Source organism: Bufo gargarizans, chromosome 10 (genome assembly GCF_014858855.1).
Source record: "Bufo gargarizans isolate SCDJY-AF-19 chromosome 10, ASM1485885v1, whole genome shotgun sequence".
NCBI classification, from domain to species: domain Eukaryota; kingdom Metazoa; phylum Chordata; class Amphibia; order Anura; family Bufonidae; genus Bufo; species Bufo gargarizans.
Window position 1 is genome coordinate 131,383,091 of NC_058089.1, and position 27,150 is coordinate 131,410,240.

General features: G+C 46.3%; 1 protein-coding gene across 1 annotated transcript in view; it reads left to right on the forward strand.

Moving 5' to 3' along the window:
- The window catches only part of LOC122920612 (BTG3 associated nuclear protein), a 326,695-nt gene that overhangs the window by 19,375 nt on the left and 280,170 nt on the right, over positions 1–27,150 (forward strand). The window contains exons 2-4 of the mRNA XM_044270256.1: positions 14,543–14,661; positions 20,457–20,551; positions 21,697–21,896. Coding sequence (XP_044126191.1) covers positions 14,589–14,661; positions 20,457–20,551; positions 21,697–21,896 — 368 coding nt within the window. The 5' untranslated portion in view covers positions 14,543–14,588. The remainder of the gene's footprint in view (positions 1–14,542; positions 14,662–20,456; positions 20,552–21,696; positions 21,897–27,150) is intronic.

Sequence of the window (27,150 nt, forward strand, 5' to 3'; positions counted from 1 at the left end):
ATGAGAGCTTCCATTGTGGAAGCACTCATTAGTACAGGAGGACCGGGAAGTGGTAAATGCAGTGCTCCCCGGGCTCTGTACTCACCGCTCCCTGGTCTTCCTCTGTCGCTCGCTGTTCTGTGTCTTGCAAACAGTGTGAGGATGTTGACCTCACGCTGGGCGACGTCGGGACACAGCCCAGCGCGGCAAGAAGAACTATGGACTTATTAATATGGAAGTGTGATCTGTGGTTAGATTGGGGGTCTCATAAACATTGATGGTCTGAGATGTGATTGGGGGTCTGATTAGGGGCTCTTATAAATATTGGCAGTTTGATTTTGATCTGAGGTCTGATGGGGAGGGTGTCTCATAAACATTGTGGGGGCGGGGGGGGGGGGGGGGTCTGATCTGAGGTATGGTTGGGGCTGTTATAAAAATTGGGCATCTGATCTAAGGTTTTATTGTGGGTCTGATCTGCGTTCTGAATAAGAGCCTTATTAACATTGGGGGTCTAATCTGAGGTCTGAGTGGGGGTCTTATTAACGTGGGGGTCTGATTGTGGGTCTTATTAACATTGGGGGTCTGATTGTGGGTCCTATTAACATTGAGGGTCTGAGCTGAGGTTTGATTTTTAGCTGGGCTGCAGGCAGCATTGAGCTCCCTGTTTTTCCCACCCAGTAGGAGGGAGACCAGCGGGTCCCCAAGTCCAGTGCTCATTCCCTGTCTCCAGAAGGCAAGGAGGAACAGAGGTTCCCTAAATCCTCCTTGTCCCGCCAGCCTGTATGTCACCATGGCCACCCTGCAATAAGTCCCCCCTGTTGCCGATGTAGCGGCTCTCCCAAGGGGCAGCACACCGAGGATGGTGACATCCTGATCAAGGGTTCCCGTTCCTGGCAGTGGCACACAGCCTGCCAATTGTTCTGGACACCCTGGATTGCTTCAGATGGATTCTGAGCCTTCCAAAGTCGTGTCTTCACCTGTCTCAGATGCACTCAAGTGGTGGACAGTTTTCCTGATGTTGACGGTGGGTTGCTCCTTCCTCCCCCTCCATTGGACGGTGGTGACAACGGACGCCAACCTCTGAGGCTGGGGAATTGTATTAGGCGGTCTCTCCGTCAAAGGCACTTGGTCTCTTGAGGAATGCTCCCTTCCAATGAAATTGAGGGCTATTCTCCTATCTCTGCTTCACTGGACAGAATGTCTTCTGGGACCTCTGGTTTGGATTCAGTCAAACAATTCCACGGCAGTTGTTCACCTCAATCACTAGGGCAGCACCTGGAGCCCCGCAGCCATAGCAGAGACAGCACTGATTCAGAGACAGCATGGAGAGCCATGTTCTGGTGCTTTAGGCAATTCATGTACCTGGTGTCGACAACTGGATTGCCAACTTCCTAAGTCAGGAGAGTCTCGATCCCGGCGAATGGGCTCTTCATCCACAGGTATTTCACGCAATCTGCCAGAGGTGGGATCAGCCTGATGTGGATCTGATGGCCTCCTGCTTTAATTTAAAAGTTGAGTCCTTTGTCGCTTGGACCAAGGATCTTCTGGCTCTAGCAGTCGACGCCCTGGGGATACCAGGGACCGCGCTTCCACCCGAATTTAAAGTCTCTACATTTAACGGCATGGCTGTTGAGGCCACTGTACTAAGGGCTCAGGGATTCTCACAAGCAGTCATCCAAATGATAATCCAGGCCAGAAAGCCGTCATCCTCTAGGATCTATCACTGGACCTGGAAGACCTACTTTGGTGTGAATGCCATCAACTGTCACCTCTTGTCTTTCCTGCAATCCGGATTGGACTTGGGACTGACGCTCAGTTATCTTAAGGGCCAAATTTCTGCTCTTTCCATTATTTTTCAGCGGAACTTGGTCTCACTTTCTGCAATTTGGACTTTTCTGCAGGGGGTTGCTCATGCAGTGCCCCCTTACTGTCCTCCCTTGAGTCCCTGGAATCTTAATCTTGTGCTCAATGCTCTCCAGTTCCTGCCATTTGAGCCTCTGCAATGGGTATCCCTTTGTTTCCTTTCATATAAGGTGGCCTTTTTGGTGACCGTCACTTCCATCTGGAGAGTGTTGGAACTTTCCTAGTGCTCCAAGGTGGTCCTTCGCTCTGTCTAATCCTTCCTCCTGGGGAAGATTGTTCTGTCTTCCTTTTGCCCTACTCCTTCTCATCCTTGGGAGCGGTCTCTTCACTCTCTGGATTTGGTGCGGGCTATTTGCATCTATCGCAGACCTCGTCTTTCCGTCAGACAGATTCCATTTTCATCATTCCAGACTGGCCGAGGCGAGGTTTGACTGTCTGCAAATCTTCCATTTATCGGTGGATTAATTTGGCTATTGTGGAAGCGTACCGTATCAAGTACCAGGAACCGCCCTTCTGTGTTACTGCTCATTCAGCTTGTAGGGGCCTCCTGGGCGTTGCATCATGGAGCTTTGGCCCTTCAGGTGTGTAAGGCTGCTACCTGGTCGTCCTTCAGCCTTTTCCAAATTCTACAGGGTGCACACCTTTGCATCTGCTGATGCTTCACTTGGGTACAGAGTTTTGCAGACGGTGGTTCTCTGGCTGTCTTGGTCCTGTCCCACCCTGGGGACTGTTCTGTAACGTTCAATGGTCAAACCTTTGCCCCCAGTTTCTCCTCGGTTCATTGTGGGGCACCGCTCCCACCTGTTCTCTTGTTTGATGGACCTTCTTTATGGCCTGGTTTGGTTCTGGGTTTGTACATTGTCCTCTCCTCCTTTTCTTGCTTCTCCTCCTGCTTTTGCTCTGGCCGCTTTAGCTCAGTCCCTGCCGGATGGAGGAGCTCACACTGTTATACTTAGTGTCCGTCTCCTCGGGGCAGCAGCTTATACCCATGGTCAAGCCTCTGTCCCCAATGGACGGAAGAGAAAAATACAAAAATCTATATATTTTTTTAAATTCTTATTTAACTCTTAAAACCTAGGTGCATCTATAGCATGAGAAACATGATAATAAAGGTCTGTGGGCAAATTTTTTGCAAATGGATGTAAATAAAAAATTGATCCACATCCTATTCTCGACATAACTGGTGTAAGTAACACAATTCTTACGAAATTCCCCCCAATTTCCTTCAGATGCTGTGATGTTAACAGGCCTCTGTATGTTCCCAGTTGGATTCGTTGTGGTAAAGATTTGGCAGAAGTTATCCGTCTATAAAATAATGATTTATCTGCTGCTGTAATGGATATTTCTTTTAGGGCTTTGTCAGGGGATGAAATCTAAAACTGGCCGGTCGTCTCAGTGCAGTAACGCGGCCTGGGGTTGACTTTGTGTTGTAGAATATCACGTTGCTGTTATGTAACCGATCTGCTGTGCTGCATATTGTTTTCTAAAGCATTAGATTGTGAAACAATCATCCTGCAGAGACTCGTCCAGAGATGGCGGTATTCATTCACATTCAGCCGCAGCTGCTGATATTACATCAGGAACCGCTGATGGTCTGTACTGCAACGTCAATGCACATTACCTGGGTGGGGATGGAAGCCGGTCCATTTCTCCAGTAATCCCTCCCATGAGGTTCATCTGATCTTCTCTTTCCAGTTACCCTTTGGAGCTAAAAGCGTTCACCTCGGTCTCTGCAGAATCACTCTTATATACCAAACTCCCTTTAATCTTCCAGTAAGGTTTGTCATTATATTATTACATGCCAAGTAAAACAAATTGGCAAAAATAGGAAATTAATTTCTTTTCCCATTAATTAAAGCACATTGCGTAGTGGATGGCGCTGGATCACAGTTGTGCTGCAGAGACGTGTTACATAAAAGAAGAGACTTTCTGCGTCTGTGATGAGCGGCTTTTATTCCAAGCTAAATAACATCTGATTGTACAAATATGGTTTTCAACTATTGACCTTTATATCGTACATTATAGTTGAGCTTGTCCTGGGAGAGAGAGATTTACTTCTACACGAGGATGCTGGGTGCAGACATGATGGATAGGTCAACCCTGAAATCTATTTTTACTGACTAGAACATTTTGCTTTGTGATTTATTTTAATAATTTTAGACGGTGTTAAATTGTTTGCAGATGTCATGGTTTGCAATAGATTACAGAATACGTCTGTTGCTGGATGAAGGGTACGGATGAATTTATTAAGCAAAGTGCTGGGGGCTCTGGTTAGGTGTTTACCAGATCTGTGTGCATGAGCCTGTATGATGGCCTACGTGTTACCGAGGCGTGTGTCGCTGTATACTGCATTCATGATCCCCTGCAGGATACCTGTATAGTACAGCTTGCAATGGAATATGTTGGGATTTTATTTCTTAGTTTTACCAGAATAGACAGCGACAGTACAGGCACATAGCAGGCTATTGGCCCCTTATTGCGTCTTCATTCAAACAACCTTTGCTGCTGAAAGATAGTGTCAGATTGGCCATAAGATTACTGTCAACGAAAAATCCACTGTAAATTATAGTACTGCAGCTAAAATATTATCCGAGGCTCTATCCGAGTCAGAGACCGCAGTAAATGACATTAGCAAATCTGGAGAAATCTCTGAATGGTTTACAGACTGGAAAAGGTCACTGTATATCCCGTCTAAAGAAAAGAGCATGCAGTTTATTCAGCAGAGCGGTACGGACAGCGCTGTATTAGACTACATTCACACACATGTGACAGGCGGTATTGTAACCGCCCTCACATCGCCATTTTTAGAACTATTTATAGTCTGCGGAGATATTCATATAGCTCCATGTGTGCAGAGAAATTATTAGGCCTAATGCACACAGCGGGTCCGCAATTTGCAGGCATCGGCAGTGTGCTCACCACATCACTGATCACTTGAATAGCTGTAAACCGGAGGTGCGGAACGGAGGCACGGAACCCCACGGGAGTGCTCCGTAGTGCATGTTTTATTTATTTTTTTGCAGTGCGGACAGCTTACAGACCCATTCAAGTTGAATGAGTCTGGATCCGTTGCGGCAGCCACACAGATGGTGCCCGTGCATTGGGTACCACAAATTACAGTCCCCGATGCACCGAACGGCTGAGCAACAGCCGCGTGCATGAGGCCTTATGGTAAGGAGGCCCTTTATTAATGGGAAATGTGAATAGGGCCTGTATTAAGTGTCTTAGAATTTTGCCTATTTGCGTCCTCAGAACGAAAACTAAATAAAATACGTGAACTGAATGAAACTGAACTTTGTGCTTTTTTAATAAAAGATTGTGTGTCCAAGGTCATAATCATATTTCAACAAGGTGCAGTAATGTGTTGGCTGGACCTTCCACCTTACCTCATCCTCTAATCACTTGGAAACGATGCTTTCTGTTTTATGTTCCGCAGTTCATTTTGGGTACAAAAAGTTCAGTTCAAGAATGTAAAGTTTTGTACAGGATTCTCAACGAGCTTCCCTAGTCGTTAAATTGAGATCCAGTTCCTAAAAGAAAATATCATAAAATTTCGATAAATTGCTGTGTTATGTAAGTGGTTCCCATGGCCGCGCGTCCTAGAACAATATGCCGTTGTGCGAGCTGCGTCCTGTTCACGTGTTGCAGGCCGTCCTCGCACATTGGGATGTGTAAGGAAGCGCATTTTCTCATTCTACATGCTGGGCAGATTTTACTGGAGCCCCAGCTTTGCTCTGGTGTATTGTGGGAGCGATGGAACACATGGCTGTAGTTTTGTATTGCTCTGAAGGCAGTGGTGAATCACGGGCATATTCTTCTGGCCTTTCCCGAGTATCTGCCATGTAGACAGTGGGGCAGGTGGAGTAGAGGGAATGCGTGGCTGTGGGATCAGACTTCACACGGTTTGTTTGTAGTCGGTTTGAAGCGAGTCTGCATAAGAGATGTACCTAAAACGGTAGGATATTCTTGCATTAAGATTCCTTTGCACTTAAAGGCTACAGACACTTTAGAATTTTTTATTATGGCAAAATATTCAAATTGGTTTAAAATAAAATAAAAAAATATAAAAATTTTCTGGCCTTTTGCAGCCTGCAGCTTTTCACATATAGTGCAGGCGGCTCTTTCTCCTTCACAGTAAAATCGGGCAGAGGAGCTGCCTCAGTCTGTAGCCCTTATTGCCGTCCTCCTGGGAGATCATAAACTCTATAGTTGCCCCACAAAAAATATTTAAAATTTTCAAACCAGCACCTGAAGTTATTCAATGAAATCTGTGTTCCTGACGGAAGCACATGATCAGCTCCATCCTTCACCTGCCACTAGCTGCAGCAGAAAGGACATGCCCCCTGACACGCCACCAAGAACCTGATGTTTGTTTGTAGCTATAGGAAATGGCTGCTGAAGGGGGATCTACAGGTTATTGCATTTAAGGGAAAATCCATAAGAAATCCAGAACAAAAATGCACATAAATGCACACAATTTATAGCTTTTTTGGTGCGTTTTTAATGCAATGGATTTGATGCGAGTAAATTGATGAGTAAAATCTGAACAAGAATAACGCAACAATAATTGACAGGCTGTAGATTTCAAAATCCGCACAAAAGGGGATCACGAGCGGACCCGAACGCTTCCGTCCAGCCCTGATGCAGTCTGAATGGATGCGGATCCGCTCAGACTGCATCAGTCTGGCGGCGTTCAGCCTCCGCTCCGCTCAGCAGGCGGACACCCGAACGCTGCTTGCAGCGTTCGGGTGTCCGCCTGGCCGTGCGGATCCGTCCAGACTTACAATGTAAGGCTACTTTCACACTAGCGTTCGGGTTTCCGTTCGTGAGCTCCGTTTGAAGGAGCTCACGAGCGGACCCGAACGCAGCCGTCCAGCCCTGATGCAGTCTGAATGGAGGCGGATCCGCTCAGACTGCATCAGTCTGGCGGCGTTCAGCCTCCGCTCCGCTCGCCTCCGCTGCTTGCAGCGTTCGGGTGTCCGCCTGGCCGTTCGGAGGCGTGCGGATCCGTGCGGATCCGTCCAGACTTTCAATGTAAGGCTACTTTCACACTAGCGTTCGGGCGGATCCGTTCTGAACGGATCCGCTCATATTAATGCAGACGGAGGCTCCGTTCAGTACGGATCCGTCTGCATTAATAACTTTAAAAAAATTCGCAAGTGCGCAAGTGCGAAAGTAGCCTGCGCGGATCCGTTCAGACTTTCAATGTAAAGTCAATGGGGGACGGATCCGCTTGAAGATTGAGCCACATTGTGGCATCTTCAAACGGATCCGTCCCCATTGACTTACATTGAAAGTCTGGACGGATCCGCACGGATCCGCACGCCTCCGCACGGCCAGGCGGACACCCGAACGCTGCAAGCAGCGTTCAGCTGTCCGCCTGTCCGTGCGGAGGCGAGCGGAGCGGAGGCTGAACGCCGCCAGACTGATGCAGTCTGAGCGGATCCGCCTCCATTCAGACTGCATCAGGGCTGGACGGCTGCGTTCGGGTCCGCTCGTGAGCTCCTTCAAACGGAGCTCACGAACGGAAACCCGAACGCTAGTGTGAAAGTAGCCTAAGTCAATGGGGACGGATCCGTTTGAAGATGCCACAATATGGCTCAATCTTCAGGCGGATCCGTTCCCAATTGACTTTCAATGTAAAAGTCTGGACGGATCCGCTCAGGCTACTTTCACACTTAGCTTTTTTTTGCCAATATAATGCAGACGGATCCGTTCTGAACGGAGCCACCGTCTGCATTAATATGATCGGATCCGTTCAGAACGGATCCGATCGAACGCTAGTGTGAAAGTAGCCTAAGAAAAAAAGCAAAGTGTACATGAGATGAGTCTTGTCATGCACTGTATTGTATCGTCGTCTGCAGACACTAAGGGTTCACTTACTTTTTCTGTGCCCTGTGAACGTTTGCCAAGTAAAAAAAACATGATTGGTGCAACTGTTTGCTATTAGTTTGGTTAGCTTGTGGGATAACAATCAGTGCAGAAATCAGGGTTCACTTACTTTTCATGCAAATGTAGATAGGACTTGTCACCACTTTAGTTGGCCCTTCCTGGGCTGAACACTCATCCATGAGACTTTGCTAAAGAGGCATTAGTAAGGGTTCTGTTTCTTACCATAAGTTTAACAAAGTAGGCAATAAAGATTTACCTTATCTGGAAAAAGCAAAACTAACTTTTCATATGCTCAATTTTATCATAGAAGGTTATATATATACACCCCGTATTTTTGCTCCATCATTTGTGGGCACTGCAGGAGAAATGAGCAGCACCACAGGGTAGGTTAGAAATGTGAGTGATGGTGGTCTCTGGCTGCTGGGACCCCCACTAATAGCTGAAGCAGGGCACCCATAGAACTAAGTAGGGGACAGCCAAGTGAACCTAGTGAAGTCCTGAAAAACAGCTTGATTTTTTTTATTTGGTTCACAGTTTTGACAAATTTTAACGTTCATGTGTGACCTCCAGACCTAAGCAGCTGATTTTCTTTTTCCTAGTAACTGACTCTTTTGTTTGTGAGCCTGTAACAATCTGTTTGGTCCACTAGGTGGCGCTGCAGCTGCTGTTCTTCCCCTTTATCATACAGTGCGACAGCTAATGCTTGTGAAGTAGGAGTGGACCCAAGCCATGGGAACGATGACCCAAATGATTTTTTCCTGGGAGGCCCTTTTAAATTTTAAGTAATTTTTTGTTTCTGCGCTGCGGTTCTCACCAGTTCTTAGCATGACATCATCATTTGATGAGTACCAGTCCTTGTCCCTCAGGAGCGCAACGCAATGTGCCTCCAGTCAGCGGGTGATCTGCTGCACAGGGAGTTTGGTTTGGATTCTTTATTATGATTTTACTTTTCCCAAAAAATTGTGAGCAATAAAATGCTTCAAACACTCAATTAAAAATCCTGATTTTTATATTATTTTTATGTTATAATTGTGTGGATGTTTTAAGTATTTTGTCCGTGTGACTCTGAAGCCTCTTTTCCTCTGCCCTGTTTCAAGATTTTTAATGAAATGTCTCTGGAGTTTCTGGCAAAGTCCTGATGGCAATAAATAGCACATTATTGCATGGAGTGGAGCTGATGAATAAGTCTCAATAACGTGGACATAAATGGCTGCCCACTCGATGCCGGATTATCAAACAGCTAGTCTGTTAATAGATTGGTTCGCCAAGTTCTTTGCTGGATGATTGAGAGCCAGATTTAGAGGCTGTTTACACACGGTGTAAAGGCTGTGGATTTTCAGCATTGAATTGTGTGCGTAGTGAGTGAGATTTTCACGTTTCATCCACGTACACGCAATGCATACAGTGAAATCTGCGGCACCGGTACCAGCAAAGGGAATAGGGTTTTCCTTCATCTCATCCACATGGAGCGTAAAAAATCTGCAGCCTGTAAATTTATGGGGCAGATCTTCCTTGCGGATTTTACCCTTTGCGTTGGGAGAAATCTTCAAATCTGCAGCCTTTCTGCATCAAAATCCACCACTAAAAATACCATTCAGTGTTTTTTTTTCCTGCTGAAGAACATCTGCAACACTACAGTCCTATATGAATCGTCACTAGAGCTCATGCCCACGAACGTAAGGGCTCGTGCTGCGGTCCGCAATGCAGGGGCATCGCATGCGGATCACAGACCCATTCACTGCAAAAAAAAGTAGTGCCATGGTTATTGGTTATGCACTACTTTTTTGCGGTGCGGAGGCACAGCCAGAAGCACCACAGAAGCACTCCGTGGGGTTCCGATCCGTGCTTCCACACCGCATCTCCGGATTTGCGGACCCATTCAAGTGAATGGGTCCGCATCCGTTATGCGGAATGCAAACGGCTGGTGACCTGTGTATTGCGGAACCGCCGTATGCAGTCCGCAGCAGGGGCACGAAGCCCAAAGATTGTGGTAGAGAGTTAGACTACATGTACACGACCATGCCATTTTTTGCAGTCCGCAAACAACGGAAGCCGCCCGTGTTCCTTCTGCAATTTGCGAAACGGAACGGGCGGATTGTAGACATGCCTAGTCTTGTCCGCAAAACGGACAAGAATAGGACATGCTATATTTTTTTTTGCGGGGGCAAGGCAACGGAACGGTGCAACGGATGCAGACAGCACACGGAGTGCTGTCCGCATCTTTTGCGGCCCCATTGAAGTTAATAGGTCCGCATTCGAGCCGCAAAATCGGAGGCTCGGATGCAGACCCAAACAACAGCCGTGTGCATGAGGCCTTAGGATCAGTGACCCATCATGCATTGTACTTTTGCAGTCACATTTTGTTCCTGCACCAGGTTATCTGCTGATGTTTTTCAATCCCATTCTCCTTCTTCTCTACGCGCACGCGGCTTCCTGTTATTTAAAGGCGTTTTTCACCTTTATGGCATAACCATGGGGTTATGTCTGATGGGGCGTCCAGCCTCTGTGACCCCACTTTATAGAAAACAAGACAAGCCGGCTGGAGGTGGCCTCCTGCAGGGATAGACCGACGGCCTCCTTCACACAGCCGTCTTCTGGCCAGTATTTCACAGCAGCATTCAGAAGCTAACGCCATGAACTGAACATATACAGAGGCAGAAGGGAAGTCCGTGCACCTCGTCCGTATTTTTTAGGCTTATAAATACTGATGCAAGATAAGTGTCCCGATTTAGAGGGAACCCTGCTTGCTCAGCTGCTTGTGTATCTCCTGCAGAGCCAGGCAAGCACATTAACCTCTCCGTTTGGTCTCTTCTTTGAAGCTTCCGCCTTTTCTTGCTGAATGGGGCTCGGGATCCTGCGGCTATGCCATAAATATGTCTGTTCGTGGCTGCCTTTATTCCCCATGCAAACGACTGATCCTCTGCATCCACAGTGTAAATATTTCTACAGCTTTGTCTTCTTCTTTACATCATATTGTTCCCTCTTTGTAATCTACACACTTGGTCGGTCGCAGGTCCAGACAGGAGGGGTTAATGTGTGTATTTTAACCTCTATTCTGCCCCTATGAGATGCACAACCAGCTCAGACTTTCCGCAGAGCTTTTGATGTCTGCTGATTTATAGGACAGCTTTACTGAAATCTATGACTTGTTACATTTATTATAGCAGTAATTTTTTTTAAATTAATCCCTAATGTGGAATAAAATAACATAAAAAGATTCTGCCTCCATGTCTGTTTCCAGTTAAGAAACTGTGTGCGCGCCGTATCTGGACAGTGCAACTCCACTGACTACATCATGGGAATTTCAAGGGGGTAGACTGACTCAAGTAGCATGGTGGACGGTGGCATGGTGGGGTACCCGGGGCATCTGTTACCACTCTGCAGCCATTAGCAGATGCCCCTTTCTTGTTATGTCATCCAGTTGCACAGTTCAGCGCAGCCGTCGCCTCTTTGATCAGCTTGAAATATGATTAAGTGATATATTTGGCACCAAACTGAGATGCAGGACCTTGTGTTAAGTGGGGCAGTGTCAGCAGGAAGCTGATTTAAAGTAATCTTTGAAATTGGGTAATTAATGACGTTATGTAGAAATGCAGCGGTTGTGCCTCATCAGACCTAACTGGGATGGAAAACTTAAATGTGGAGCTCCAGATGGAATCTGAATGAGCTCTCTAATTCGGGGTTACTGCTTCTCATCGACCAGACGCAGCAGTCGACGGAGACGTATTTTTCTGGCTGTGCACAATGGGGAAAAAAGCAATAGCAGGCCTCGGTGGAGTCCAGCCTCCCTGGCATCGCGGAGACAGGGTAAGTATCGTCTATAGGAGCGGCCCGGGCGTTGTTGGGGGTATTTGTACTAGTGGATAGCCCCTTTAAATAAATAATTGCAAATTAGATATAAAAAGTCATGGCCATATACACATATTCATGTTTGTGAGAAGACGCATGTGTACCAGAAGAAGTTGCACAGCCCCACGCAAAGCTGACAAAAAACGAAGCCGTCCCTGGAGTACAGTAAAAATTTGAATCTTTTTGCGCGTAATTCATACGTATAAAAAGCGCATCCACATAAGTGGGCCCAAAAAAAAACAACGCCCCCAGAAATAGTCTAAAACTGAAAATTGTTGAACAAGGTGAAAATGCTTCATTAGTGAATGAAAATAAAGTAAAAAAAGACTAAAACTGACACAAAACACTAATAAATGACCCCCATTGTTCAGTCCAGGTGCCGACCTGTTGTCTCACACCTAGATGCATGCAATCTTTGGGGAATAATCATAGAAAAGTCTCGGCAAGTAGCCCGGCAGAGGGCTCACATTCCGAATATGTTATAGATAGATTATTTACTGCATGTGGGGAGTCCGGGTGGCAAAATACAGAATCGAGCAATCGGGGGCTGGAAAATGATCTTCCTATGAGGGTCCAACGGCCCTGTGGATCTGTACTCCAGCGTGGAATCGAGAGCACATTCCAGGGACGAAACTGTGCCAGACGCCCAGCTTTTACTGGTTGCCACTGTTTCCAGATACTTTGAATACTGGATCTTATGAGCGGCTCCTGCGTACAAGTGGCTATAATACAGCCCCCCAGTAGTCTGTGGCTCATACCGTACCTCTGTGTGCTCTCGGTTTCATAAGAAGCCATGCATAGATGTATGTTTGGTGGATTCTGTACCAATGTGATAAAAATAATAGTGCCATGCTTCATTGGTGCCATACTACGAGCAAGTACTGCTATTGGGGGATATGCTTCTAGTATGGCGGCATGCAGGGGCCAGGCCCCGGCTCTATGGCTGTACCTATCAGAATGATGTCCTGTGACTGAAGTTACCATTTCTAATATTCAGTTCGTTGTGAGCAGCCTTTTCTCCTCAACATTTCATCGACCCCACCTGAAATCTCTCCCAGCCGTCCCCAGGGGCCAACATTCCCCACCCCCGTCCAGATAATGAAAGTTCTTATCCTTCCTATCAGCGCACTCGTTTCTTTGACTTTCCTGTATTTGGGGTTTGTTGAAAAGATTTTCTGCAGATAATTTGTGCATTATTGCAGAAACAAAGCCACGGTTGTGATAGAAACATCACAGTCATTTGAGGTTCAGCCCTTGGCTCAGGATTTGGCGCGGGGTTTCGTGTGCTGGACAGCTGTTTGGGAGTTGAGTCAGTGAGTGCGCCCTGCAGAAGACGAGCTCTCCGGATGTGTGTGTTTTAGTAACTGCTTGCTTGTCCCTGGAGATTACAATTCTGCAGCGTCTGTGCAAGGCATCGAACCATTCCTCTTTTACTACTCTTGGATATGTATAATTAGTCTGACAACTGGGCGATACCATTCCCCTCCTCAAAGGGTGTGTTCCTACAGTCTGTCACTGATTGGATATGAGGGACAAAACCCTGAATGTTAACACCCAGTGTCATTTATAAATTTCCTGGAGGAATAACAGAGGAGCGGGCAAGGCAGGTGCTCCAGACTTGTTATTATGAAGACTACATGCATTTACTAAAACAGTCAACAGGCTGAGGGGTCCTCCTAAACGTGTGGTCTGTGCGGGTCCCGGCGCCTCCACGCTGGTGCTGGAAACAGGCATCAATCACTCTGATGGGAGCAGCGCTGCAGTAACCGGCCCCATCCGCTGATTAGTGGGGGTGCCAGGACTCCGATAGGCCATCAATACAAAAATTCCATAATGTCCAAACATAGCCATAGCTCAAAGGGATCCAGGAGGATACTTACACGTTTTACTCAAAGCCTAAGGGTACTTTCACACTAGCGTTTTTCTTTTCCGGCGCTGAGTTCCGTCCTAGGGGCTCAAATCCGGAAAAGAACTGATCAGTTTTATCCTAATGCATTCTGAATGGAGAGTCAGTCCTTCAGGATGCATCAGGACGTCTTCAGTTCAGTCTTTTTGACTGATCAGGCTTTTCAGAAAAACGTAGCATGCAGTATTTTTAGGCTAGTTTCACACTTGCGGCAGGACGGATCCGACAGGCTGTTCACCATGTCGGATCCGTCCTGCGGCTATTTCGCCGTGCCCGCGGACCGCCGCTCCGTCCCCATTGACTATAATGGGGACGGGGGCGGAGCTCCGGCGCAGCACGGAGAAAGCCGCCGGACTAAAAAGCCTGACATGCAGTAATTTTAGTCTGGCGGCCTTTCTCCGTGCACCGCCGTGCTGCGCCGGAGCTCCGCCCCCGTCCCCATTATAGTCAATGGGGACGGAGCGGCAGTCCGGCGGCACGGCGAAATAGCCGCAGGACGGATCCGACATGGTGAACAGCCTGTCGGATCCGTCCTGCCGCAAGTGTGAAAGTAGCCTTACCTCCGGCCAAAAAGCCTGAACACTTTGACTGAACGCCTGATCAGGCTTTTTTCCCATTGACTTGCATTAACGCCGGATCCGGCCCCGTGTGTTCAGTCAAAACGGATCCGGATTTTGCATGTTAAACCCGAAAAATGTGAAAAAAAAGTTAAAGTCCATAAATGGCGGATCCGTTTTTTCCAATGCATTTTTCCATTGTGATCGAAAGCCTGATCAGGATTCAAATGTAATCCGTTTTCACACGTTTTTCCGGATCCGGCGGGCAGTTCCGGTGTCGGAATTGAACACCGGATTAAAACAACGCTAGTGTGAAAGTAGCCTTAGTCATTGCGTGTTGCTTTATTGTTCATTCATTTGTATTTTGTTGTGTTGTTCAGTCCTCTGTGCCTTTAATGTGACGATATAATGTATCTTTGGCTATAAATGGACGTTTAAACCATTTTCTACATGTTTTGTATCAGATTATTTAACTCTTTGTGCTTATTTCTTTCAGAATCCCCAGGAACTCTGCGCGAGCAGCAGCCAAGAAAGATTTATAAATGATGTCAGGACAGGAGCTGGCGGAAGTGGTGCAGATAGCAGTGGAAGACCTGCATCCTGATCATCACCCTGGTGAGTCCACAAGCCGAATACAGATAGTCTGTAATATCTGCGTCTTACATCCTACCTGTTTTGTACCGCGGCAACCTACAGAAATTGACGTGTCGATATGCACCTCAATGTTTTATTCCCTTGTCAGTACAGTCTTCTCCACAGGGCACGTGACCAACCTGTCCATCAGCTCCTCACACTGCGCATGCACCGGAGGCTGCTGATGGACATATTGGGTCACATGCCCCTTATTCCACATCCATGGTTTTAATGAAAGCCATGTCCAGTCCGTTCCCTGGAGAAAATTGTTCTGACAAGGGTATGGTGCTTCACAGAAGTAGAGGTTGGAGCCCCTGGTAATAATATATTAGTGGCTTGTGCATAATTCTTTCTTCACCACATTTGTGGCAACCCCTTTAACATCTCACCTCTGGGACCCTCACCTATTGGAAGAATAAGTGTCTGGTGAGCTCCGATTTATGCAAAAAAAAAATAATTATACCGGATCCGTTTTTCCGGATGACACCGGAGAGACGGATCCGGTATTTCAATGCATTTGTCAGACAGGTCCGCATCCGGATCCGACTGACAAATGCCATCAGTTTGCGTCTGGATTGCAGCGGAACTGCTTTCCGGAATCCTCTGCTGCAAGTGTGAAAGTACCCTTATAGCTGTCCCTAGGCCCATGTGAGGTCACCTTCATTGGCCACTTGGGCTGAGCTGTGATATCAAGCACAGCCACTATCAAATGGATACTGAAAGCATCGGTGCCTTTTCAAACAGACCACTTTATGTGTCTTTCATCTATGCACTAGGTCAGGCAAGCTCAACCTGCAGCCCTCCAGCTGTTGTAAAACTACAACTCTCTACGATGCCCTTCTGTAGGATGATAGCTGTAGGCTGTCAGGGGATGATGGGAGTTGTAGTTTTGCAACAGCTGGAGGGCCGCAGGTTGAGCATGCTTGCACTGGTGGAGCTCCCAGGCAGGAAGTCTTAGAAGGATGGAAGCATCCCACGAAAAAATAGCCTGTCTCCAATATCTCCGAATCAAACTGACTAATAGCAAATTTGCCCATAGCAACCAATCAGAGCTCAGCTTTCAGGTCCTACAGGCCTGTGGAAAAAATGAAAGCTGACATCTGATTGGTTGTTATGGGCAACTAAGACAGATTTGCTGTTAGGCAGTTTGATAGTTTAGATATTGGAGGTGGGCTAATTTTTCGTGGGCCACCCTGTATTACTGCTTGTACCTACCACTACTACACTACTGCTTGTACCTACCACTGCTACGCTACTGCTTGTACCTACCACTGCTACGCTACTGCTTGTACCTACCACTGCTGCGCTACTGCTTGTACCTACCACTGCTACGCTACTGCTTGTACCTACCACTGCTACGCTACTGCTTGTACCTACCACTGCTACGCTACTGCTTGTACCTACCACTGCTACGCTACTGCTTGTACCTACCACTGCTACGCTACTGCTTGCACCTACCACTGCTACGCTACTGCTTGTACCTACCACTGCTACGCTACTGCTTGTACCTACCACTGCTACGCTACTGCTTGTACCTACCACTGCTACGCTACTGCTTGCACCTACCACTGCTGCGCTACTGCTTGCACCTACCACTACTACACTACTGCTTGTACCTACCACTGCTACGCTACTGCTTGCACCTACCACTACTACACTACTGCTTGCACCTACCACTGCTGCGCTACTGCTTGCACCTACCACTGCTACGCTACTGCTTGCACCTACCACTGCTGCGCTACTGCTTGCACCTACCACTACTACGCTACTGCTTGCACCTACCACTGCTGCGCTACTGCTTGCACCTACCACTACTACGCTACTGCTTGCACCTACCACTGCTACGCTACTGCTTGCACCTACCACTGCTGCGCTACTGCTTGCACCTACCACTACTACACTACTGCTTGCACCTACCACTGCTACGCTACTGCTTGTACCTACCACTGCTACGCTACTGCTTGTACCTACCACTGCTGCGCTACTGCTTGCACCTACCACTGCTGCGCTACTGCTTGCACCTACCACTGCTGCGCTACTGCTTGCACCTACCACTGCTGCGCTACTGCTTGCACCTACCACTGCTGCGCTACTGCTTGCACCTACCACTGCTGCGCTACTGCTTGCACCTACCACTGCTGCGCTACTGCTTGCACCTACCACTGCTGCGCTACTGCTTGCACCTACCACTGCTGCGCTACTGCTTGCACCTACCACTGCTGCGCTACTGCTTGCACCTACCACTGCTGCGCTACTGCTTGCACCTACCACTGCTGCGCTACTGCTTGCACCTACCACTGCTGCGCTACTGCTTGCACCTACCACTGCTACTACTACTTGTAGAAGCACCAGAACCACCATGTACTACTACTACTGCTTATACCAACCACACTACTACTACTAGTACCTCGAACCATTACTACTACACTACTGCTTGTACCTAACTCTGCTACTACTACTTGTACCTGGCGCTGCTGTTTGTGAATGTTTCCTATTAAATGCTCTGCATCCTGGATTTATTGCTTTTTGAAGACCTTGTTGGAGTGCGGGCGGCCTGCTCTGCAGTATTTAGCACCGAGATAGAACTGGTTATGGTTCTCTTAGTTTATTTTTATTGGGCAATAAACCCTTGTTCAGATTGGTGTTTATTAACCACTGCAACGACTTCCTTCATTTGCAGTTTATTTGTAAGTTAATTAAAGTGACTTGTCTGCAGTGCAGATCTCTCACCGTAGTCTCGGCGGCACAGACCGTAAAGGGCCTTGTCTTATTCTCATACTTGCTTTTAAGATGTCTTCAAGATTTGTGATGCAAGCCCTTATCTTGTTTTCAAGCAACCATTTCAATTTCATTTTAAAATGCACATTATCTGTGTGTGCAGCTGTGACTAGGAAAACGCACATTATAAGAGAGGGGGATTGTTAGAAAGAGGTGTAGGCGCCCTTCTGTTTGGGGGTAACCTGGCTTTGTACCCTGGAGATGAAACAAATGGGGTCTGTAGTCATTGCTGTTTTCATTTGAGAAATGAAAACGACTTACTAAACACGTTCTAGAAGAAATGTGTATCCCTTTATATATGAGACGTCACAGAATAGACTCTTAAAGTTTGGTTTTGTTGATTTCTGTTTTTCACCAGTTTACAGTCTTCTGATGTCAAAAGAAGAAATTAAATAAATGATGAAATGCATTTAAAAAATGGTTGTGTTTTGCTATCACACATTAGAAAAGGAAATATTACTTTGTTAGGCCTCATGCACCCGACCGTTGTTCGGGTCCGCATCTAAGCCGCAGTTTTTGCGGCTCGGGTGCGGACCTATTCACTTCAATGGGGCCGCAAAAACTCTCTGTGTGCTGTCCGCATCTGTTGCTCCGTTCCAAAATATAACATGTCCTATTCTTGTCCGTTTTGCGGACAAGAATAGGAATCTCTACAATGGGCCGCCCGTTCCGTTCCACAAGTTGCAGAAGGCACGCAGGCGGCTTTCGTTTTTTACCGATCCGCGGTTTGCGGACTGCAAAAAACTGAACAGTCATGTGCATGAGGCCTTACTCTGGGTATTTCTAGCACATTAAAGGGGTTGTCCGGGTTCAGAGCTGAACTCAGACATAGGCCTCATGCACATGACCGTTGTTTGGGTCCGCATCCGAGCTCGGATGCGGACCCATTCATTTTAATGGAGCCACAAAAGATGTGGACAGCACTCCGTGTTGCTCTGTTCCGTGTCCCCACAAAAAAAAATATAACGTCCTATTCTTGTCCACGATTTGCAGACAAGAATAGGCATATATATCCCGTTCCGTTCCTCAAATTGCAGAAGGCAACACGGGCGCCTTCCGTTTTTTTGTGGATCAGCGGTTTGCGACCGCAAAAAACGTCACGGTCGTGTGCATGAGGCCATACCCATAATTTCACCCAGGCAGCCCCCCTGATGTTAGTATTTCTCCTTTGCCCAGTGCTGGATCTCACAGGGCAAGGGATCTTTTATTTGCAATCACACACTGCCAGCCGAGGCTTCCGCCCAGCAGTGTGTGTTCGGTGACGTCACCATCTCTGATGGGCGGGTTTTAGCGCTGCCCTAGCCGTTTTACAGGCTAGGGCAGCACTAAAGCCCGCCCATCAGTGCCGGTGACGTCATCGGGCTTTCTGCTAGGCGGAAGCCTCCGCCTGGCAGCCCTATGGAGAGCCCGGTGGAATTTGTGGAACGGAATGGGCGGCCCATTGTAGAGATTCCTATTCTTGTCCGCAAAATGGACAAGAATAGGACATGTTATATTTTTTTTTGCGGGGCCATGGAACGGAGCAACAGATGCGGAGAGCACACAGAGAGTTTTTGCGATTTAGCGCAGGGCAAAAGAGAGCATCGGATCATGAACTGGTCCGATGCTCAAGTCAGGGGGTCTGCCTGGGTGAAAATGGGGATATGTCCGGGTTCAGCTCTGAACCCGGACAACCCTTTCAATCTCCCAATGAGTTAAGAACTTGCTATATTATGTGTCTCGTGGCTTAACATGCATGCTCGGTTCAGATAAAATGTCCACGTTCAGCGCGGGTAAGGCCCCTTCACACGAACCATACGGATTGGCGCCGGATGCGTTCAGTGAAACTCGCACCATTTTGCAAGCAAGTTCAGTCAGTTTTGTCTGCGATTGCGTTTGTTTTTTTTCCTGAGCGGGTGCAATGCATTTTGATGCGTTTTTCACACGCTTGATAAAAAACTGAAGGTTTACAAACAATATCTCTTAGCAACCATCATTGAAAAATGCTTCAGATCTGGACTTGCCTGCGGATGCGATGCGTTTTTCACTGAAGCCCTATTCACTTCCATGGGGCCAGGGCTGTGTGAAAAACGTAGAATATAGAACATGCTGCGTTTTTCATGCAACGCAGAACTGATGTGAGAAAAAAACACTCATGTACACAGACCCATTGAAATGAATAGAGGTGCGATGTGTTCACGTCACGTATTGCACCCGCTCATGTGAAAGGGGCTGCCAGACCCGTGCTGTGGGGGAACTACAATCAAGAAAGCCAAGCTTGTAAATTCCATTCAGCTGCCAAGTACGTTAGGTAAATGTCTGTTGTACCTGGCGATTTTGTTGGGGCCCTCTGACCGGCCATCTAGTGTGTATATCTCAACTCTCCTCAATGGCCAGTGATGGAGGAAATAAATTGGGTTTTTACTGTCCAATCCTTTTTTTGTTGGCGCGAGAGGTGTCTGGAAGCTGTTCTCTTCCCCTCCCTGTTTAGGAGTCCAGTGTACGTGTGTATGGAGGGCTGACATCCGTGTAAAATACATATATATGGCCAGACCGTCTAAATCCATAGGATTGAAATCTAGAAGCTATAATGTCCATGGCTTATGAACCGGTCTTCTGATTCATTTGTGTCAATTACTGATCTCCGTGCGTGGTTACTGATTGTCTTCACATGTAAATGAGCCCAATGGCCGTGGGCCAGATGTGTGGTCACTAGAGGGAAGTAACAGACACTTAGATGTTGTACAGATGTGTGCTAGAATAGTTTATTCTTTCTAGGTTTTGCAAACAGTTTACTCATTGATCACTTATAGCCAAAAGAGCCAGAAGAATGTCTTATCGCATGCCATCACCCCACCCGTTCTGTCATCTGCAAGACGCGTGTGTTTACAAGCGGCCTCAGGACACGGGGTCATAGAGTGGATGCGGTGGGCAGCCCGCCAGCTGACCCGCCCCCACGTCCAGGATAATAAACTTCTGTCCTAATAACCGTTTCATTTTCTTTTTTTTCTGTTTTACAGTTATTTTAGAGAATCATGAAGTCACGGAGGACGATTTGGCGCCTTCACTAAAGCGACAGCGCATAGAAATCAACTGTCAGGATCCTTCCATAAAGGTTTCAGTATTCACCATATGGTTTCTTCTCTTACACGTTACACCCTTAAGATGACCTCTTGTCTTCCAGATATACCGTACCGTGTATTACATGGCCACTCGTCCCTATTCCATACTACTTTTCTCCTGCAACAGCAGTGCTTTCTGAGGACTTCTGCAGCATCGGTGTCTTTAATATTTTTAGTAATGGTCTTTACAAGCTTATCTCTGTAGAGTTCCTCCATATTCAGAGACTTTAGCACATATAAACTAATTTCATTTTCCCTGCTTTGTCCCATTGTTATCCAAATGGGGAATTGCTACCTACACTCTCACTTTTTAAATTTCAGTGTTTAGTTTCGTGCCTTTCCACTTTCTGCCACTAGATGGCAGTCTTGCTGTTTCTGAGGGTTCAAGCTTTAAATTTAACGTTTTTAATGCAAATTATTTCTCTGCAGGGTCAGAGATTAAATTCCTTTCTTTACCTGCATGTTTCTGTTAGCAGGTCTGTAAAAAGAATAAAAGTGATTTATGCCCCAGCTTAATCTCAGGTCTGGAAATATTTCAGAAAATTAGGCATTTGGATTATGGAAGGAATATTTTAATACAGGATTTGAGCTATACAGCATTGCAGGAAGCATAATATGACTGAAAATATTCTTAATCTGGACATGAAGACATTCAGTTCCTGTGTTGTAAATATTACGTTGTGCGAAAGGTCAGTTAATGTCAGGCGAGAGACTGGATGTGGATATCCACAGACTAACATTATATGCAAATCCCCCAACCTTTACTGATGGGGTTTCTCTTGCAGCCGGACCAGTCTGCTAAGGTATTACTGCATTGACTGGTGTCCCATGGTGATTGATTTCCACATATTCCCTAAATTCCTAAATAGTCATAGGGCTTGCATGCTCCATTGCATTGTGACCACTCTGCTTCATGAATATGGAGAAGATTTCTCCAAATAATAAAAATGAAGAGACCACTTCTTTAAGAAGACCACCTCTGATCTAGACCAGCATTGTCCCCTAACTTGTTAGTATGATTGGCCACTACTTTGAGAAGTCCTACATTCACCAGGAGACAAATCAGAAGAGTTTTACAGTACCTTTATTTTGTGTCCCTGGACGCTTGTGTTCTCATACTGCCGTTCTTCCATTCCAGTCCTTCTTGTTCTCCATCAACCAAACGATCTGCCTGCGTCTGGACAGCATTGAATCCAAGCTGCAAGTTTTGGAGGCAACTTGTAAGTCCTTAGAGGAGAAGCTGGACCTGATCATGAACAAACAGCCCACCCCAATCCAAGTACCCATGGTGGCTGGGTCACCTCTTGGAGCCACACAGACGTGGAACAAAGTCCGATGGTAGGAAAACCACTATAAAGGTTTTTGCACTTGTAGTATTATCGGTTATTTTAGTTTATAAGTTATAGCTTTATAATTGACATTTTTACTAACATGGCTGAAGTCTGCAGAAATCACATTGACCCCCCCCATATCATACACTTCAGCTTAGAAGGTAATATTTGGCCTTTAATGTAGAATGAACCACGTATGAATCTTTTTGTTGGTTAAGGTTCTGCTAAGCTTGCCCAATACGCCTACGTATTATGCAGCACAGCACAAAAGTGTAATGGAAACCGTGTTATACTTGGATAGAAATGAAATATGAAATATTTTTACATTACGCTATGGTCCTCTGATGTATACATCGGGAAAAGCGCCTGACGTCTATATGTGATGGAAGAGGGCAACCTATCCAACTGTGTAGGTATAAAGTTGGATGTGTTGCCCTTGGAGGTCCCATTATAAACACAGAGTGTACTGTGCAGATATATTTTTATTGTATACCTTTTGCTGGAATAGCGAATACACTGTACCGTTCCAAGCCATCTTCTTACAGTATACTGACTCATTAGCCAATGGAAGTCCAAAATACATGTTTTTGGCCTTCTTTGGGTAAATTAAGCTATATAGATATGCTTATTGGGGAGACATTTATCCAACCTTTTACAACACTGCTGTATTTGCTACATATTTGCACCATAATTTAGTACTTTTTGGGGGAAATTTATCCTCACCCGTGTGCCAGAGAAGTGGCTTTAAAAAGTTGCAAAATCTGTGTTAGTCTTTTTTTTTAAAGCAACTTTTTGAAGAAAAAAAAAAAAGGGCCAACACCAGAGACAAATGTATCTTCATTTCCATCAGTTTTCTGGTGCAGCTCCGAGCTGCCTTAGATTACTGTTTAGGTGCACAGACTACCGGAGGATCGTCTGGCAGTGCAAGGGTTATCAAGACCGTTGCAGAAAGTTCTGCTCGTGATAAATCCTCTCCTTTGAGCTTCTTTCTATTTTTCTAGTGGTGAGGGAAGGGTGGTGGGTATTCCCGTGGCCACCCCAGGTTTACTCTAACTTACCCCAGAAACTGACGTAAGTTATAGCTAAAGCCTCCACCAGCCCCTAGCTGGCCTATGGCGCATCTCACTCTGGTGCACAGGAAATGCCAGTCTTGATAAATCTCCCCATTACATAACAGGTGATAAAACGGCATTCCTTGTCCTGATCTTAAGTGTATAATGTGCTCCTCTATGAAAGATTAAGCCCCGGAAGCCGAGATACCGTAACACTGAAGGGTCTTCAGGGCAATATATGTACATAAACTCATGATGTTATTCTGCAAGTCCACGGCACGCCTTGAATTTGTTTTCAATAAATACTTGTTCCTGTCCTGACGTTGTCCAGCAAAGCTTTTTAGAGACGTTCACGTATCTCCTTATGTCCTTTTAGCAATAGTTATGTGCCTTACAGGCAGAAGAAAGTTTGAGGTAAATGAGAGTCCTTTAATTTCACGCTTGAGTAGACGACCTCTGAAAACAATGCTGATCGTGTTACTTGTCTTTTGTCTTCTGTTGTTAACTTACAAAAATGTTCTCCTTAGGGTACATTGACATGGAGGCCATTAAAAACAGACAGTTTTTCATGGCCCTTTTTCATCTGTGTGTGCATCCAATTTCTGGCCTTTCATCTGTTTTTTAATGGACGTTTTTGTAAATGGATTTCATAGGCTTTTTTTTTTTTTTTTTAAATCCCAACCCCTTGTGCCCTCAGTATATGAAATGCCCCCTAGACATCCATTGGCCACCATTGTGTTTCCCAGAATAAGGAATGGCCCCCGCAGTGTCCCCAGTATAACCAGGTTCTGGTGTAAATTATAGCTCGTCTGCTGGGCTATGGAAGGCCACGCCCACCAGCTAAGCCCTGCCCACTTTGCTTGGCCCTTTCAAAGAGCTTGGAAAGTTGCAAATTATAGCAAAAATATACCGTGTGCCCTAATTTTTTATGCCATAAGATGGTGTTCAAACAAGCAGTGATGAATCTGCCCTTTTATGTTCAGTGCATGTCCACTCATTAGATATTAGAGCGCAAGGCAGTCGCAGCATTCACCCCCTCCCAAAAAATCTAACAAAAACAAAACACTTTGACGGTAGTCAGTAGTCAGAGCAGCCAGCCTCCTTCTGAACCCAGAAGGCAGCCGGAGGCTACACACATGCCGCCCACTGCAAGCAGCTGTGTGTAGGTCCCGACACGCACGTGCGAATAGAGGCGATGCAGGAAGAGCAGATCTGTCCCTCCGTGTGGCAGGAGCGCTCAGTGACAGCATCCATTCCCAGCAATATCTGCTCGCCAAAACAGATTTTACTTGCGTCTTGGGGTTTAGATCATTTATGAAATAAATGTTGATAAACGTCAAAGATCTGAAAATGATTGTGGCTCATATTGAAATACAAAGTCTACTACCTAATACTACCAAACATCAAAGACCCGAGCCAAAAGATCCATTGTATTAAATTGGGATGTAAATTGAAGTGCCACCATCCTCATCGAAACCCCTCTAATCCTGTGGGGCATTCATTTTCATGTGCTCTCCTCCCTTCCTGTATCTGTCTAGTGAGAGGCCCCAGCTTGTTAGCTTCCTCGGGGCATTTGTAAATTAGGCTTGTATTTTGGCAAATGGAAATTTTTTTTCTCTGGAATCTGTAGCTCTTGAACTCCTGGGTAACTGATACTTTTAATACATTGTATCCGGGTCACAGATGTGCAATTATTTTCTAATTTAATATTGATATGAATCTGGATGAATCATTGGCCTCAAGGAAAAGCATTTAAGCCACAGCTGAGCTTTGCAGATTGTTGCATCCAAACACCTGAATGCATTTACTTGTCAGGGCGCCATGTTGAATCCAGGTGGTGTTCAGCCTGTCAGCATACTTGGCGCTAAACCATGGACAAAAATTACCAATATGATTCAGCTTCATTGCAGTGGCTCTTCTTCTTCTGGCAACCCCTTTCTGTATGCCCCATTCCTGGGCATTTGGGTATCATTCAGTGGGGTTTCTGCTCAGGACCCTCTTTATAACCCATCTTTGGCTCACTCGCTCTGTCTCTTGCTCACACTGATGTGTGGACCCAGTCCGTCTATGTATTGCATGGACTGTCAATTGTGTGACTGGCTGCATGAAACCTCTCGTGGTCACTGTTTGAGGAGTGAGCGCTGTCCAATGAAGTCGGGGATTTTCTGGTGGTCTCGAGCACCAGAACTGCACCAGTCAACTCTCCTGTTAGAAAGGGATATTAGAGATTTGATTAGAGAATAGTAAGGATCCATTCACACGTCCATTGTTTCTTTCCTGATCTGTTCCGTTTTTTGCGGAACAGATCTGGACCCATTCATTTTCAATGGGTCCTGAAAAAAATCGGACAGCTCAATGTCTGATTTTTTTTCAGGACCCATTGAAAATGAATGGGTACAGATCTGGTCCAGATCTGTTCCGCAAAAAACGGAACAGATCAGGAAAGAAACAACGGACGTGTGAATGGACCCTAAATCATAAACTTTTCTAATATACACATATTTTAAGGGGTTGTAGTGTGTTATTCAATACAATGTATCTGTATAGCGCCACCTGCTGTTTGTTTTATTTCTTATTTCTTTGTCCTGTTCACTGAGAAGGCCACACTTGCTCAGTTTCATCCTTCAACTGCCTCCTGAGCTGTGATGCGGGGTGAGCTGGGACATGCCCCCTGAGCTGCCAGCAGAATGGACACGCCCCCTGAGCTGCCAGCAGAATGGACACGCCCCCCTGAGCTGCCAGCAGAATGGACACGCCCCCCTGAGCTGCCAGCAGAATGGACACGCCCCCTGAGCAGTGAATGGGGAGATCTCTGGACCCATGTTTGGCACAGGGCTGGTTCTAGTTTTGTTGGAAAGGAATTTTCATGTACATATGATGTTTTTGTTATCAGTCATGGTATATTCCCTTTAATATTTACTCCTGGAAAACCACTTACCAGGTAGCGGCCAGAACTGACTCGGGCCCCACGGTTGGCAGCTCTATGGGCATTTTATTGGATGCGGTTCTGCCCTGGCTAGTCACACTTCTGTTCCTAGATACTTGTTCTAGCCGCCTGTGCCATCGTCTGCCTGTGCACATGCATTGCTGTGGATCTGCTTGTCAGCTGTTCTTCTGAAGTTTTACAAGTTTGCAGATAAGCAGAGCCAGACACTTAAAGCAATTTTTATTTTGTGAGCAGAAAGGCATCAGTTTGGGATATGTTGGAAAATGGATGAAATAATGGTTTATTAGTCTCTTTGCTGGATGTTGGGGTTTTGAATGCTTCTCCAGCTATTGTTCACCACAAGTCTGCCAACAATTTTCCATAGGTCCCGTCCTCGCCACCTGGTTTTGGTTATTCTCCTAGAAGGTTAGTTATACATTAAGTGTAACCACATTAAAGACATTAGACAAGTCAGACGTCGGTCACGCCAATCAGAAACAGACTTGTGTCTAGTGTCACATAAACGGTATTCTGGTTGTTAGCCGTTATTCCCTATCGACAGGATAGGGGATAACTATCACATTGGTGGGAGTACTACTGCTGGGACCCCCACTGATTGTGGGAATGGTGGCCCACCTGCTTTCGGACTCTCCATTCATCTCTAGGGAAGTTCTGGAGATAGGCGAGTGCTGTACTTGGCTATCTCCGAAAGTGCTATAGAAATGAATGACGCGGCCACACTGGCCACTCTGTTCACTTCAGGGGGGCTGTAGAGGGTACATGTGATCGGTAGGGGTCCAAGCAGTAAGACCCTCACCAGTCTAATAGTTAGCTACTATCCTGTCGATAGGGGATAACTTCTAACAACCGGAGAACCACTTTAAAGTAGTATTGGTTGTCCTATGGTCAGTTCTTCTAACTGTATTACAAACATAAATGTTAAATATGATTTATAGCCGATCAGCCACATCGTTTGCTGAATTGTCTTCGGACAGACAGCAGGTCTGTGGTGTCGAAGTCAAAGCCAGTAACCAGTCCTAGAGTGTGAGCAGGACTGGTGGCCTCACTACACAGCTCTGCAGTAGATGGTAAGGAGGTGACCCTGCCTATGATATGCTATTATGGCTGAGCAGCCTGAAAACATGTCGTGTATAATGAGGCTTCACCCCCCAAGGTAGCTGTGTGAGTGGTGGTGACCAGTCCTGCACACAATCCATTTAAATCATTTCCGGAGAACCCTTTAACTCCCTGCTCTGTCTTTGCTTAGGAGAGCAGTGGGCAGT